The sequence below is a fragment of the Megascapheus bottae genome, chromosome X (genome assembly GCF_031878675.1).
Source record: "Megascapheus bottae isolate mThoBot1 chromosome X, mThoBot2.hap1, whole genome shotgun sequence".
Lineage (NCBI taxonomy): Eukaryota > Metazoa > Chordata > Mammalia > Rodentia > Geomyidae > Megascapheus > Megascapheus bottae.
This window is the reverse complement of record NC_143547.1, coordinates 31,274,822-31,290,517: the sequence shown is the minus strand read 5'-3', so window position 1 is coordinate 31,290,517 and position 15,696 is coordinate 31,274,822. Positions and strand designations below refer to the sequence as shown.

The 15,696-nt window shown below is 41.9% G+C and overlaps 1 protein-coding gene across 1 annotated transcript in view; it reads left to right on the top strand.

Moving 5' to 3' along the window:
- Shroom4 (shroom family member 4) overlaps window positions 1-14,817 on the top strand; it is a 37,990-nt gene extending 23,173 nt beyond the window's left edge. The window contains exons 3-7 of the mRNA XM_090325693.1: window positions 3,000-3,788; window positions 6,751-6,900; window positions 7,915-8,095; window positions 11,221-11,490; window positions 13,407-14,817. Coding sequence (XP_090181819.1) covers window positions 3,000-3,788; window positions 6,751-6,900; window positions 7,915-8,095; window positions 11,221-11,490; window positions 13,407-13,676 — 1,660 coding nt within the window. The 3' untranslated portion in view covers window positions 13,677-14,817. The remainder of the gene's footprint in view (window positions 1-2,999; window positions 3,789-6,750; window positions 6,901-7,914; window positions 8,096-11,220; window positions 11,491-13,406) is intronic.
- The last annotated feature ends 879 nt before the right edge of the window (window positions 14,818-15,696 follow it).

Below are 15,696 nucleotides of genomic sequence, written 5' to 3'. Positions count from 1 at the left end.
TAGATTATTTTAGGTAGAGTTGACATCTTTACAATATTGAATTATCCTTGCTAGGAAAGTATATGTCATTTCATTTATGTACATCTTATATTATGTCCCTCAACAGGGTTTTAAATTTTTCTACATATAGGATCTGTATATTTCTTATTTAAGTGTATTGCTAGGCAACTTATCTTTTTTACTTTCTGTCTATTGCTTGGACAAGAAATTTGTTAGTTTCTACATACTAATTTTGTACTGAAGCCTTGTTGTATTTTCCTATTGTTGAACTTTTAAATTATTTCTTCAACTTGTTGTTGTAGGCACTCAGCGCTATAAATTTTCCTCTTGAGTACTGCCTTTGCTGTGTCCCAAAGGAGTTGGTATTTTGTGTGCTCCTTACTGTTAAATTTCATAAACTGTTGGATTTCTGTTCTGATCTCTTCGATGACCCATTGGTGATTCAACAATGTGTTGTTCAGTCTCCATGAGTTACAGGGGTTTTGTTGGTGGAGATGTATGTTCAGTTCCAATTTGATGCTTTTGTGGTCTGAGAGTGTGCATGGAATAATTTCAGTGTTTTTGAATTTGTCCAGGTTTGTTTTATGGCCTAAGATGTGATCTGTTTTGGAAAATGTTCCATGTGCTGCTGAGAAAAACGTATATTGTGTTGTTGCTGGGTGGAATATTCTGCAGATGTCTGTTAGATCTAGTTGGTCTATATAGTTGTTCAGTTCTAAGGTTTCTCTGTTGAGTTTTTGCCTTGTTGATCTGTCCATAGGTGAGATGGGTGTGTTAAAGTCTCCGACAATCACTGTGTTTCGATCTATGTATGGTTTCAGTGTAAGTAAAGTTTGCTTGATGAAGTTCGGAGCTCCGGGATTGGGTGTGTAAATATTTAGGATCGTTATGTCTTCCTGGAGGAAAGATCCCTTTACTAGTATGTAGTAACCTTTCTTCAGAAATGTCAAAATATAAATCAGAATATTCTCCTGCAAGTTGTATATCTAGAACTTTCCAAACAGTATTCAGCACTCCAAAGGAAGTGGAAACATTTGTCTTGTTCCCAATTTCCACTGATTCATATTAAAACAAGGGTGAGTTTTTTCTTTAAAACAAACAAACAACCTATATTGCAAGCACTGATGGCTAATGCCTGAAATGCTAGCAACTCAGGAGACTGAGATCTGAGGATCATAGCTTGAAGATAACTCAGGCAGGAAAGTCTACGAGACTCTTACCTTTAGTTAACAAGCATAAAGCTGGAAGAGGAGCTGTGTTTCAAGTAGTAAAGCTCCAACCTTGAGCAAAAAAGCTAATGGACAGTGCCCAGGCCCTATATTAAAGCACCATACTGGCAAAAAAATAGAAGTAGTCCTGTGTTCATTGTGATTGTTGATGATAATTAAAGCCCGGGAATTTCCTGTCACTTGGCTGGACTTAGCATGGTGTTTGTTGTTCACAGGCTGTATCAGAGAACCAGATCCAGGGCCTTGGAAGTTTAACCCTTTATATTCAGAAACTGAGAGATATCTTCTAATTTGGTGACTTTTTATTAGGCAGAAATTTGACATTTTATGTATGTTCAAATAGACTTGCATTTCCCTGTCACCCCCAGAGACTTTATTACTTTTAACATTCTTATTTTTGCCTCACGATCTTCTTTTCAGTTTTCTGAAAGATTTGTCTTATATAAGTGCGCATAGAATATCTATTTATATATAACATGTAGTATATTAAAATTATATATATATATACATATCCTTAAGTCTTGATTTTGAATGACTTTTGGTGCAACTCCAAAAAGTACTCATCTGTAGTTATCCCCATAAAATTTACTAAATAATAGTTTTTTATCTTTTTGTTTTAGAAGACTGTGCATATGATACTTTTATACTCTGAGTTGTTTCTTAAGAAAAATTTATGGAGATGAACAATAAGAAGCTAGAACTTGAGGTGTCAGGGAGGGGGTGAGGCCAAGGGGATTGGGTAGATGAATGGAGAGAAGAACAGTGGGCAAATGTAGTCATAATATTCAATGTATGTACATGAAAAGGGAATGAGAACATTTGAGGGGCTTGCTAGGGATAGGAGAGATAGGGGAGAATGATGGAAGGAGACATTAATCAAGAATGTTGAATCTGAACCCCTTTGTGCATCTACTTCAAGATAATCAAAAAAGAAAAATTCATGAAGCTTAGATGGAAAAGTATTAAAATGTCCTAGTTTGGTTGGTAAGGTGGAACATGGTTATTTATTATGGAAATTTGTGCACACTTCCAAATATTGGACATTTTTCATAATGAAAAAGACAAATAAAAACAACAGATAAGGCAGGATAGCTAGACTATCCTCAGTCTAGGTACTATAAACTGATTGAGGTGCACGTGTCAGATTTCACAGACAGGCAGGTCATATTAAATATCATGTAACCCTTTTATTAATTACAATAAAAATATTTTTAAAAAGAATTAAAAAAAGCCTAGCTCTACCCCTTATTAGGTTTATACACCCCCGCCCCCAGGTAAGGCCCCTTAACCTGTGTGGAATTCTGTTTTCTCAGCTGTAAAAGCAGAAATTACTGCCTTCTAGGATTTTCATGAAGATTAGATACTTTTAGACACTGAAAGCATTTAAATGGTACTTAATATACACATAAGCTGTCATTGTTATTGTTTTATTACTATAGTGATCATTACATACACTGCACATATTGCAATTTTATTCCAGTCCTGGGGCCTGAACTTAGTGCCTGGGTACTGTCCTTGAGCTTTCTCAAGAATAGCACTCTACCACTTGAGCTACAGCACCATTTCCAGCTTTTTCTCTGTATGTGGTATTGAGGAATTGAAGGCAAACACTCTCCCTACCACTAAGCCATACTCAGCTCTCATATTGCAATGCTTGGTGGCCATTTTAGATTTTTTACATAAACGATGTTATATGCAAATCATGGGCCAGCTTGGCTTGCTCAACCTTCATCTGGTTTCTTTGTTTTTGTTTCATTTTGTTCTTTACAGAGAAATGGCTCATTCTAAGGGCAGCTTTTCATGGACAAACCCCTTCCATCCCTGCCTTGAGAATCCAGCACTGGATTTGTCAAGCCACAGAGCAGTTTCTTCTCTTGACCTCCTAGGAGACTTCAAACACTCCTTGAAGACAGCAGAGGAAACTTCAGTGTATGAGGAGGACAGCCATCTGACCTCTGTGCCCCGCCCACTGCGCAACCGGGCCTTCTCTGAAAGTCACATCAGCTTGGAGCCCCAGGGCATCCGGGCTTGGGGTCAGCATCGCAGGGAGCTCTTTCCCAAAGCTGATGAGACTCAGCCAGATCCTTTAGGAGCAAGAAAGAAACCATTTCCTCCTCCACGCCCTCCTCCTCCCAACTGGGAGAAGTACAGGCTTTTCCAGGCAGCCCAGCAACAGAAGCAACAGCAGCAGCAGATGCAGATGCAACAGCAGCAGCAAGAAGAGGAGGAGGAGGAAGATGAAGAAGAGGAAGAGGAGGGGGAAGAAGAGGAAGAGTTGCCACCCCAGTATTTCAGTTCAGAAACCACTGGCTTGTGTGCTGTCAATCGTGAGCAGGCACTGGAGCAGCCACAGTCCCTGCACCTGGGCCACCTGGAGAACTCAAGACGGGGTTCCCAAAGCTTCCCAGAACCAGAGTCCTATGCTCCTCATTCCAGCAATCTCCTGCCTCCAGTAAGGGGCCACATAGGATCTCAACCTGAGCAGGCCCAGCCTCCTTGCTATTATGGCAGTGGTGGACGATGGAAGGCATCAGAGCAAGCAGCCACAGATTTCCCTCAGTAAGTGTTTGTGAAAGATGTTGGATACCTGCTGGAACTGTAATTCCAGCTACTCAGGAGACTGAGATCTGAGGATCACGATTTTTAAGCCAGCCTGGGCAGGAAAGCTCTGTGAATTTTTTTTCTGTTTCTTTTTTTTTTAAATTAATTCAGTGTTACTGTTAAGTGATGTACTGAAGGGTTACAGTTACTTATCTCCAGTTAACCACCAGGGAACAGGAAGTGGTGCTCTGGCTCAAAGTGGTAGAGGCTATCCTTGAGTGAAAGAGCTCAGGGACAGCACCCAGGCCCAGAGTTCAAGCCCCATGACTACAAAAAATGTGATATTGGATCCTTGAAGAGGAAGGCATTATGAGTCTAAATTCAACCTCTACTATTTGTCAACTACTTGATCTTGGGTTGTTCAGTTAAACTTCTTCCAGCCTCAGTTTTATTATCTAGAAAATGAGCATGCTACCACCTCCACAGGGTGGCTGAATATTAATATATGTAAACAAGAGCCATATGCTGGGCACTAGTGGCTCACACTCCAATTAATCACCAAAATCATCAGAAGTGGATCTTTGGTCCAAGTGGCAGAGTGTCAGCCTTAAGTGAAAGAGCTAAAGGACAGTGCTCAGGCCTTAAGTTCAAGCCCTAGGACCAGCACACACATGCACACATGCACACACACACATGTGCATATCTTGCTATTGTATCTTTAAATTTTTATTGTAAAGATGATTTACAGAGGGTTTACGGTCATGTAAGTCAGGGCAATGAGTAAATTTATTTTTGGACAGTGTTACCACATCCCTCATTTTCTCCCAGTTTTTCTCTCCTTGCCCCTCCCCCACAAGTTGTATAGTTCATTTTCAACATAGTGTCTAGTGAGTATCACTGCTGAAAATACTTTACCCTTGGTCCTACCACTTCTGTGCTTCCCTTTCCCCTCCCCAAATCAGATAAACTGTATCTTTTATTGACAGGGTTTTTTGGGGGGAGGTTGATTATCAGCAGCTAGTTCAGCAATTTCCTAGTCTGTGGTTCCACAAGCAAAACTCCTGGCTTTTAGGAACTGAAATTCCATCACCACATCCCAACACAGATTCTCCTCAAGTTGTGAATATAGCTGGCAAGGATTCTTACTGTGACTAGAAGATATTTTCTAAAATATTACTGTGATTTTTATAGCCAGATTAAGTAAAGATGACCTACACATAGCATTCACTTAACTAACATTTCAGAAGATAGGATAAGTGGATGAGTATTTATTAAACATTTACTATGTGCTAGATGCTGGCAAGATCTTCAGAGCCATTATTTCATTAAGTTATCCCAATCTCTGAAAGATTATTTTTTTTCTGAGAGGCCAACTTTTCTGGGGAGCCACATTTTTTTAGTGCCAGTGCTGGGGTTTGAACTTATGGCCTGGGCATTGTCGCTTAGCTTTTTGCCCAAGCCTGGTACTTGACCACTTGAACAAAAACTAAATTTCCAGCTTTCTTGTGGTTAATTGTAGATGAGAATCCCATAGTCATTCCTGCCTGGACTGGCTTTGCATCACAATCCTAGTGCTAGAGAAAAAATAGGTGAGCACTATTTTTAATCTAACATGCGAAGACATCCAAATTAAGTTAAGCCAAAGTATCTCTCTGTAATACATGTACTATTCAGTTAAATATAGTAGAAAGAAATTTTGTAGAATTATCAAATATTGGTGAAATCTGATAACTGTCCATAAAACAAGCTGGACCAATAACTTCTTTCAGTGCTCTGTGGAAGGACTCTGATTATGTTGTCATACTTTTCCTATAATCCCCTTCCTATTCTGAAAAGAAACCCTGGAACATGGTGCCTCATATGCTCCACTAGAATCTGTTGCAAGGGCTATTACTGCTGAGGGATTGAGTTTCACAGGAGGATGGCATTATTTATTCTGTACTCATTCAATGATCATACATACCCCAAATACTTTTCTTGTCAATAGGAATATCCTAAATGCAAATCTTCACAGTTCCTCCAGAGTATTCCTTCCCTGCTACCATACAATGTCAAGTTGTCAGGCTTCAGTGATTCATGCCTACAATCCTAGCCATTCAGGAGTCTAAAATCCGAGGATCATGGTTCATCAAACCATTCTAGGCAGGAAAGCTCATGAGACTGATCTTTAATTAACTAGCAAAAAAGAAAGCTGAAAGTGGAGCAGAGATTCAATTGATAGAGCACCAGCTTTGAGTGGAAAAATTACTGAGGAAGAGCTAAAGGCCCTGAATTCAAGCCACAGTAATGGTGCATACACACATACATATATACAATGTCAAGCTTTTCCTTTGTCAGCACTATATAACACAATGGTTAAAAAACAAAACAAGTATTGTGGAATCAAGTTGCCCAGGTAAAAATCAGAAGTCTGCAGTTTATTGTGCCTTTTTTCTTATTTCTGAAATGATTATGATGAGTACTTGATTATACATCTATGTATGTGCTTGTGATGGTGTGTGGAGGGGGGGAGCACTTGTGCACCTGTGTGGTATTTTTATTAGGTTACTCTGTGAGCCCTGGTCAGGCATTGTGTGAATATTAATTTTGTACTTCTATCAGTGTTCTGAGCTTGAAACCCTACATGTAAAATGAATTCACCTAGAATGAAGAATACTGACATGCCCAAGTTTCTTTGGTGGGATGAATTAGGAGACAGCATAGCATGAATCAGTAAATAGCTGCAGAGCCATTTAACCATTATTTCTGACCTTTAGCTAAGAGCTGCAAATAGCTGCAAAAAATGACTAATGAGCTTCTCCTATTTTCCATTTCAGACAGCTAGAGGTTATCAAAGGGGTAGTGACAGTACAGAAAATGTAGTGTGGGGGAGGGGGAGTTGTGCCGCTCCCTTTCATAAACTCTGGTTGTAATTATTTACTCCTCCATCAGTGAAACTTGACTTTGCTGCATTTGTCTTTTACTTTCTACCTCCTACCAGGTCTGAAGCTTCAGCAACAGAAGAGACCAAATCCAAGCCAACAAGGAACCAAAATTACTTTTTTCCTGAAGACAAATTCTCTTGCACAGGCTGGAGCTCTGAGAAGCAACACCTCAGCCCCACTGGCTTCATTGAGCCCAAGACAACAAGGTCAATTGCAACATTGGTCAAATCCCTGGATGTCGGTGGTTTCATTGTTACCCCTTTTCATTCTACAACCATGCAAGAGGCTGGGGTCATTACAAAGATGCCAGAAGTGAAGAGATTCTGCCTCTTCTTAGATAGAAGCACTGCCCTGCCGTAGGCAGTACCATAAGTACTCATGAGAGGGCTGGGAATTTGGCCTAGTGATAGAGTGCTTGCCTAGAATGCACAAAGCACCAGGTTTAATTCCTCAGTACCACATTTATAGAAAAAGCCAGAAATGGTTGTGTGGCTCAAATGGTAGAGCTCTAGACTTGAGAAAGCCATTGGATAGCGCTGAGGCCCTGAGTTCGAGCCCCAGAACTGGCAAAAATAATGCTCATGAGAGATGTGATGGGCTATGATCAGTTGCTTGTAGGGGTGCCTACCTCAGCCTACCACATGGTAACCACTGCTGAGATCCTGGTTGGTCTCTTTGCTGTGGAAGGTCTGCAGTGGGAGAGTCATTTGAAACAACAGTGGCCTCCAGGAAAGAAACAAAGTTGAGAGGATCCAGAGGAAAACACAGGGTACCTTTGTAAATAAGCACATTAAATAGAACCAGGGCAGGTGATAGTTTGGGATAGAAGTCAGACCAATAAAGAAGATCTTTGACAGTTCTGAACTATCTACTGAGCCTCTCTTCAGGGTGGCCATGAACCAAGGGAAATCACTTATAATCAAAAGCCTAGAGATCTTGGGGACTTCCAAATCTTCTGAGTTTGAATAGGTTCAGATCAAATTATCTCTAGAGAATTACCCCTAGCTGCTGAAACCAGGAGCTCTTAAAGTTTGCCTTTTCTTGCCTTCTAGAAAGCCTTCATGTGGCCTATTTGTGTTTCAGCAGCACCTCCTGGTTCATTCCTTTACAAATCCTTGATAAAGTAGGGTCACATTATATAGAAGGGGAAATTAAAGAAGTAAAAGGGTCAGCAGTCTCTCAACAGAAGTGCTCAACTGGACATTCTTCTGTTTCCTCAGACAAGACTTTCAGCACTTCTCGCCTCCTCCAGGGGCCCCTGGGATCCCAACCTCTTACTCTGCTTATTACAATATTTCTGTGGCCAAGGCAGAGCTGCTGAACAAGTTAAAAGACCAACCTGAAATGGCAGAGATGAGCCTGGGAGAGGAGGAAGTTGATCATGAACTGGCTCAAAAAAAGGTAAGGTTTGAAAGAAAAAGGTAAGGTTTTGGGATGTTTTAGAGATTTTCAATTTAAGCTAACCGACTCTGGAGGATGATCAGCTTGTTTACATCTTCTAGAACATCTGTCAGTCTTACATTTAATATAGAAATCAGATAGCTTGTTTCCAATCATTTGGGTCTGATCAATAATCAGAATGGTAGTAGTATTCAGAGTAGTAGTTTCTCTGATTCTTACATTAAAAACTACCTTACAAGGTTGTGTGTGTGTGTGATGTTCTGGAGATCAAACCTAGCACATGTTCTACTACCAAGCCCTATTGCCTTCCTTTTTCCTTTATTTACTTATTATTTCTTACTTTATTTTTTTCCTCATTTCTTATTCTTTTTTTAGTCATTATGTGTTATTTTCTAGGGCTCAAACTCAGGGCCTTTGGCACATGCCAGATAAATGATTTACCACTGAGATATACTTCCAACCCCGCAAGGCAGATATTACAATCTTCCCTCTGTTCCCCCCCTTTTTTTTGTTGGTCATGGGGCTTGAACTCTGGACGTAGGCGATGTCCTTGAGCTCTTCAGCTTAAGGCTAGGGCTCTACTACTTTAGCCACAGTGTCACTTCAGGTTTTCTGTTGGTTAATTGGAGATAAGAGTCTCTTGGACTTTAGTGCTCGTGCTGGCTTTGAATTGTGATCCTCAGATCTCAGCCTCCTGAGTAGCTAGGATTACAGGTGTGAGCCACCAGTGCCTAGCTTTCAAATATATTTTGGAGGGGTGTCAGTCATGTGGCTTGAACTCTGGGCCTGGGCGCTGTCCTTGAGCACTTCAGCTCAAGGTTACCACTTAATCCACCACTTCCTCCCCCCTTTTTTAACCAGTTGAAGGATTTTTCAATGATAGATCCAACATTGGAGTCAAGACTGAAATTCTGTTCTACTATATTGTCCCTCAGAATTTAGCAAGCCTTATAAGTTGCTTACTGCACAGACACATCCTTTGCTGCTGCTGAACTCTAGCCAATGGAAAAACTGTTGATTTTCATTCTCTATGGAACTTTCTGCAGAAAGAACAGATTGACTACCTTGACAATAAGGAAAAAAAATATTAGCTAGTAGATATTTATTTACAAAAATGACAGTCAATTATCTCCTACAAATACAAAAGAAGTAAATGGCAATGTTGCTGGTATTATTGTTGTGCTGAAGCCTCCCTTTCTTCCTCCAAGTACCAGTAGCCTAGTTTTCTAATCAAGTTCCTGGAATCACTTTGCCCATCCCTGTGCACATACCCATTTTATTTTGTAAGCAAATGGAGTTGGCATGGTAACCTCCAAGGCCCAATTTACCATTCTGTGCACATGTGAACTCAGTTCCAAATTGCTCTCTGTTCATATTTCTTTTCTGGGATGGGGCCTGTAGGAAACCATAGGGTCATTGGCAAAAACCCTTCCTCTAATTCCCATTAGTAGCAAAATGTCAGGGAAAATTTGGAAGTATATTGTGTTAGTATTGAAATATTTGTTGACTCAAATGCACTTCCTTAGATGCCATATCACTTGAGCACCTCAGGGCTTCCCCTGGCTTCCTCAAAGTCTGGCTTTTTAAGGGACAAAACTAACAGAAGTCTGATCATAAGAATGGAGAGATAATTGGGAGTATCAAAGAAGGACGGGCAGAGGGATATGAAATGATGGTGGGTAGGTCAGGGCAATTTGTGTGACTGAGAAAGAAAAAGAAGGAAGGTCACCAAAGTGCAATATCCCAGGGAAGAAAAAGTTATCCCTGTCTGAGTCTGTGATAACTCCACAGCTCCATCGACAGTGACTTGTCAGGGCTGAGGGTCAGGTTGTAGAACTCAGATGCTGAGAAACAGAGCTTCTCTCTCTCTCTCTCTCTCTCTCTCTCTCTCTCTCTCTCTCTCTCTCTCTCCTCCTTCCCTCTCTCTCTCTCTCTCTTTCTCTCTCTCTCTCTCTCTCTCTCTCTCTCTCTCTCTCTCTCTCTCTCTCTCTCTCTCTCTCTCTCTCTCCCCCTCCTTCCCTCCCTCTCTCTTTCTCTCTCTCTCTCTTTCTCTCTCTCTCTCTTTCTCTCTCTCCATCCTTCCATCCATCCCTAGAGCATAGGATCTAGGGTGAATAGATGATATTCCACATGAGTCATACTTTGATCTTGGTGTTTACTTTGGGGTGGAAATCTCTGGACACCTAATTTTGCTTTCTCATTCAGGTTACTGACCCCCAATTCTCAATGGGCTTTGGGATTTCTGATAAATCCAAACATGTTTCAGATTAAAATCATGATGATCTTCTATCATCTTCGAATAGTTTTAAAATGTGTCAACAGTCCCTAGAACCCAGAGGAAACTCTCTTAGTTCTGAATACCATGGATATCTCAAATTGCTACAGAGGAATACATTTCTAGAAAACTCCAACTCTATGGTCCCAGAGTATCTAAGCTAAATCAATAATAAAGCAAACACTAAAGCATACTTCCTACATATAATATTCCAAACATATAATTTGCATTTATTTTCATGCCTGCAAAGCATTTGTGTTCCTAGTCTATTAAACACTCTCAGTTGCATTTGATAGCTATTTGCATAGCCCATGAATGCCACTTATTTAATGCCAAAAACTTTAGTGGTGACATGGAGATACCTACTTGACAGGAAGAGAAGGTGCCTACCTAGAATGCTGGGATTACCTGTGACTCATGTTCCATTTGTGTGTGTGTGTGTGTGTGTGTGTGTGTGTGTGTGTGTGTGTGTGTGTGTGTGTGTGTGTGTGTACTGATCCTGGGGCTTGAACTCAGTGGCCTGGGCCCTCTTTCAGAACATTTTGCTCAAAGCTAGTGCTCTACCATCTGAACCACAGCTTCACTTCTGGCTTCTTGTTGGTTAATTGGATACAAGAGTCTCATTGACTTTCCTGCCTGGACTGGCTTTGAACTGTGATCCTCAGATCTCGGCTTTCTGAATAGTTAGGATTTTAGGCATCCCTTTGTTTTGTTGTTGTTGTTGTTGTTTTTCATAACTAAGGCAGAGTGAAGTCTCTGTTACTTGGATCTCCAAAGTAAGGTTAGAGGCACAGATCAGTTTCCATTGGTGTGCATGCATATCCCTTTGTCTTCTGTTTCACTCCCCTAGATACAGCTTATTGAAAGCATTAGCCGAAAACTCTCTGTCCTGCGGGAGGCTCAACGAGGGCTAATGGAGGACATCAATGGGAATTCTGCCCTTGGAGAGGAGGTGGAGGCCAACTTAAAAGCTGTTTGCAAATCTAATGAGTTTGAAAAATACCGCTTGTTTATTGGAGACCTGGACAAAGTAGTCAACTTGTTGCTGTCACTTTCTGGACGACTGGCCCGAGTGGAGAATGCTCTCAACAGTATTGATTCAGGAGCCAACCAGGAAAAGGTAAGAGCTGGGGTCATTGTTGAAGGGAATGGAGATAAATGGCATTGAATTCTTCTCAGCTCTCCCTTGTTCCTGTTTAGTTATCGGGGGAGGCAAAATTAGCATAAAGTTAAATGTTATGGAATATGTTAGGCCCCAGGCCCAAACTCCTGGGAGGTCAAGTCCACTCACTGCATTATATCCAATAAAGAGATGAAAGAATTCCAACGAGAGAGAAAGGAGGTTTATCCCATAGCATGGGGATGTAGCAAATGTAGCGTCTCAGCCCAACTTCCCAGAGCAGACATTTACTTTAGGTTGAAAGAGGAGGAAGATTTGGTGGGAGGGGCTTTAGATACATAATTACTAAACAATCCTAATTATAAGTGCTTTCCTAGTGGTCGCAGTTGATCATAGATGGCAGCTACAGATGGTCTGGCAGCTTACCGTGGCAAGATTGGTCAGGTGGGGCCTTGTTAGAATGAGTCATTAATGCCTGGCAGGTGGGTTTTGTTGCCATCTTGACTTCCAGGATGAATGCAAAGTGGCTTCAGGAGAGCATGACTTAAATGCAAAGAATACAGAGGCAAAATGGAGGCAAGAAGCCCAGATTTGATCTTTTCAGTTAATTTGTAGGCCAAGTAAGAAGTAAATGCTCTGTAGCAAGGGCAGCTGATAAGTGCTTTTAACACTGAGTGTAAGCACTGCTTTTTCTTTTTTTTTGGTGCTGGTACTAGGGCTTGACTCGGGGTCCAGACCCTGTCCTTGAGCTTTCTTGTTCAAGGTTATTGTTCTATCACTTGAGCCACAGATCTGCTTCTGGCTTTTTGGTGGGTAACTGGAGATATGCATCACAAAGACTTTCCTCCCTGGGCTGGCTTTGAAACTCAATACTTGGATCTCAGCCTCCCGAGTCACTAGAATTACAGGTGTGAGCCACTGGTGCCCAACTAGCATTGGGTTTTTAGTACCCTGCTTTTCTGGCTCCACTGCTTATTAGCTGTGCAGCTATGCACAACTTATTTAACCTTGCTCTTGTGCCCGTTGCTCCACCAGGTAAACAATCTGACTCAAGAGCTTGTTATGAGTATTAATCACTGTAAACAGAGCCTAAAACAGGGTAAATGTACTCATTGAACCAATGCTGTCAGTAGAAGCAACAATAATTTTGCCCTTGTCTTGAGTTAGATGGGAAGGATTCATCAAGTAGTTGAGCTGGGGATGCTCTTACTTTTACAGGTTAGCTCACTCTTGGTCTATTCCACAACACCACTGCATTACCTTTCCCTGCACAAATATATTAGAATCCACACCATGAGGCATATGTTCATATCCACACACAATGGCTCATGCCTGTAGTCCTAGCTACTCAGAAGCCTAAGATGTGAAGATCAGGATTCAAAATCAGCCTACACAGAAAAGTCTATATCTTCAATTAACCTGCAAAGAGCTGAAAGTGGAGGCGTGGCTCCAGTGGCAGCACCAGTCTTGAGTGAACAAACCAAGCAAGAGCATGAGGTCCCGAATTTAAGCCCCAGTACTTGCACAAAAAGAAAGGAAAGGAGGTAGGGAGGAAGGGAGGGAATGAGAGAGGGAGGGAGGGAAAACATTGCCACCATGATGCTTGTTCATCAGATGCATGGGAAAAAGGCTGGTTTCGTAGAGCTTTCCTACCCTACCATACTTGATAGTGGGCCACATATCAAATACAGCCTTTGCTGTATTTGTAGAAAGGTGATTTTGCACACCTGTGTTACAATTGCTATCACACCCACCTACAGGAAAAGGCTGCTGCATGGAGGTAGACTTGTGAGCAAGAAATCTTTGAGATCAATTAGCAGAATGGATAGTTGCTTCATGGCCCCTCTCAGTGGAGTCTTACTAGGCAGGTACTTGGTAATTGAGACAGCCTTTAATCAGTCCTCTGCTTTTCACAGCTGGTGCTGATTGAGAAGAAGCAGCAGCTGACAAGCCAGTTGGCCGATGCCAAGGAGCTGAAGGAGCATGTAGACCGCCGGGAGAAACTCGTGTTTGGCATGGTCTCGCGATACCTGCCTCAGGATCAGCTTCAAGATTACCAGCACTTTGTCAAGATGAAATCGGCTCTCATCATTGAACAGAGAGAGCTAGAAGAGAAGATCAAGCTAGGGGAAGAGCAGCTCAAATGTCTCAGGGAGAGCCTACTCCTGGGGCCTAGCAATTTCTAGTTCCAACTAGCCGGCTGCCATAGCATCCCAGTGGGGAATGCTTTCAACCTTTAGTCCAGTTATTTTAGCAAGTAGGTAATATTTAGTTAGATTGTTCCAGCCCTCTACTTTGGACTTCTAGCATGGCCTTTTTCCTAGCATTGCCCCCCAAAGAGCTAGGAGACCTTGGAGAGGCGCCAAGCTTCTACCCAAGGTAGCTGCAGCCTTGTGTGATCACTCAACCACACTTTCCCACAGTAATGCAGGCCAGTACTTGCTGCCCACAAAAACCAACCAAGTGCCTTTATTTTTCTCTATACTAGGACACCAAAGACATCACCACCGACCTACTCCATAATCAGCCATTTTCAGGTTCAGAAACTACCATGCAGCATCCTCTGCACCCGGGGCTTATGACCTTGCTGTCAGCCACAGGCAACTGGCTGACTTGCCTATATTCACCTAGCAGCATTTTCGGGGCCTCGCCCAAGCTTTGCAAGAGGGACTGCATGGAACAGTATACCAGCAAAAGCGAGGCATCGCCAGGTGAAGAGGCCAGGTGTAAACAAATTGGTTCCACTTCTACATTTTCCCAGCAGCTAGTTGAGGAGAAAGAAGTTATGCTGAGTCCTGGCTAAGATCTTATTTCTCTTCCTGTCCTTGTATATCACTCGGCATGACAAGTATCTCCTCACTAGGAACCTTGACTAGCCCAACTCCACCTGACTTGTGGATATAGGTTTCTTGATTGGAGATGGGAGTTGGGAGGGTTCTTCTTGTTATATTTGAAATGGCATCTTGGATTTTATTTATTTTTATGTTTTTCCTTTTCTAATGAATAAAGTAAGAAGAGGGAAATAGGAGAGGGTAAAGTTAGCCCAGAAGGAAAGTTAATCTGCAGTGCAGCCTGAATCCACTCTGGTTTTGGTAAGCAAGTGCCAAAGCATTAAATCCTTCGCAGCATATCCACAAGTGTCTTAAAAAAGGACTTTGCCTCTTGAACTAATTAATAGCCTCCTGACCAATGCCTGGCTGTGCAACCTCTTAAAGTCTGAGTAACTATAAGCTTGGCGTTTCTGAGCAAAGGTCCCCCAAAGTATTCTTTTTTGAAACCAAAGCAATTGAAAACTGACAAATGTCACTTCTCTACTTTCTCCAAACCATGGGATGAGATGGAAGCAAGCTCAGGAGGTGCTCTTCTACCAACGAACTGGTTTCTCAGCCTGTGACCAGGGTCAGGGAACCAAAATTATAGTGGCTGGGAATTATAAGCAGGACCAAACCTGAGAGAAAATTATGAACCAGCTGTTAGAACCTCCTTACCTTCAGAGGGTATATTTAAAGGACTTCCACTGGATGCCTGAACCAAACCTTATACCTACCACCATAACACTAAATTTGACAATGGAGATGGCTACTAGGTGGCTAAAGGGAGGGTACTCCAAACAGCATGGATACACTGGACAAAGGGATGATTCATGTTCTATGTATGATGGAGCAAGGTAAGGTCAAATTGGAACACATTTCTCAGAAAGGAACACAATTTACAGCTTATGAATTGCTTATCTCTGGAAGTTTCCGTTTAATGTTTTTAGGTCATGGTTCATCACAGGTAACTGAAACCATGGAAAGATGAGGTGTGTGTGTGTGTGAACAGGGATTATTGTACAAAGAATTTATGCTGCTGCTATTGCCGAGACCCTGACACTAGTAGCCAGCTTCAACCCTGGAAAAGCACTCAGGTGGGCAGTGGCAGGAAGGGAATTGTAACCAAAGTCTGTTCTGTTTGCTAGTTTCGTTTCTTGTTTCTTGGAAAACTAGGGCCTGTTTTTGGTGGTTATACAGCCCACCTATATCCAGCATGGCCAGCCTCCACTCCAGCATCTCTTCTTGTTACTGCTGAGCTCCTCAGGGTCTTTGGAGGTTCACTGTAGCTGCAATGGGACCTTATTCAAACCAAAGATTTTGTCAAGGAACTTTGCTGCTGCTACGAATACTGATCACCAGCTTCCATTTCCTCTCCATTGTGTCTGAAAACAAT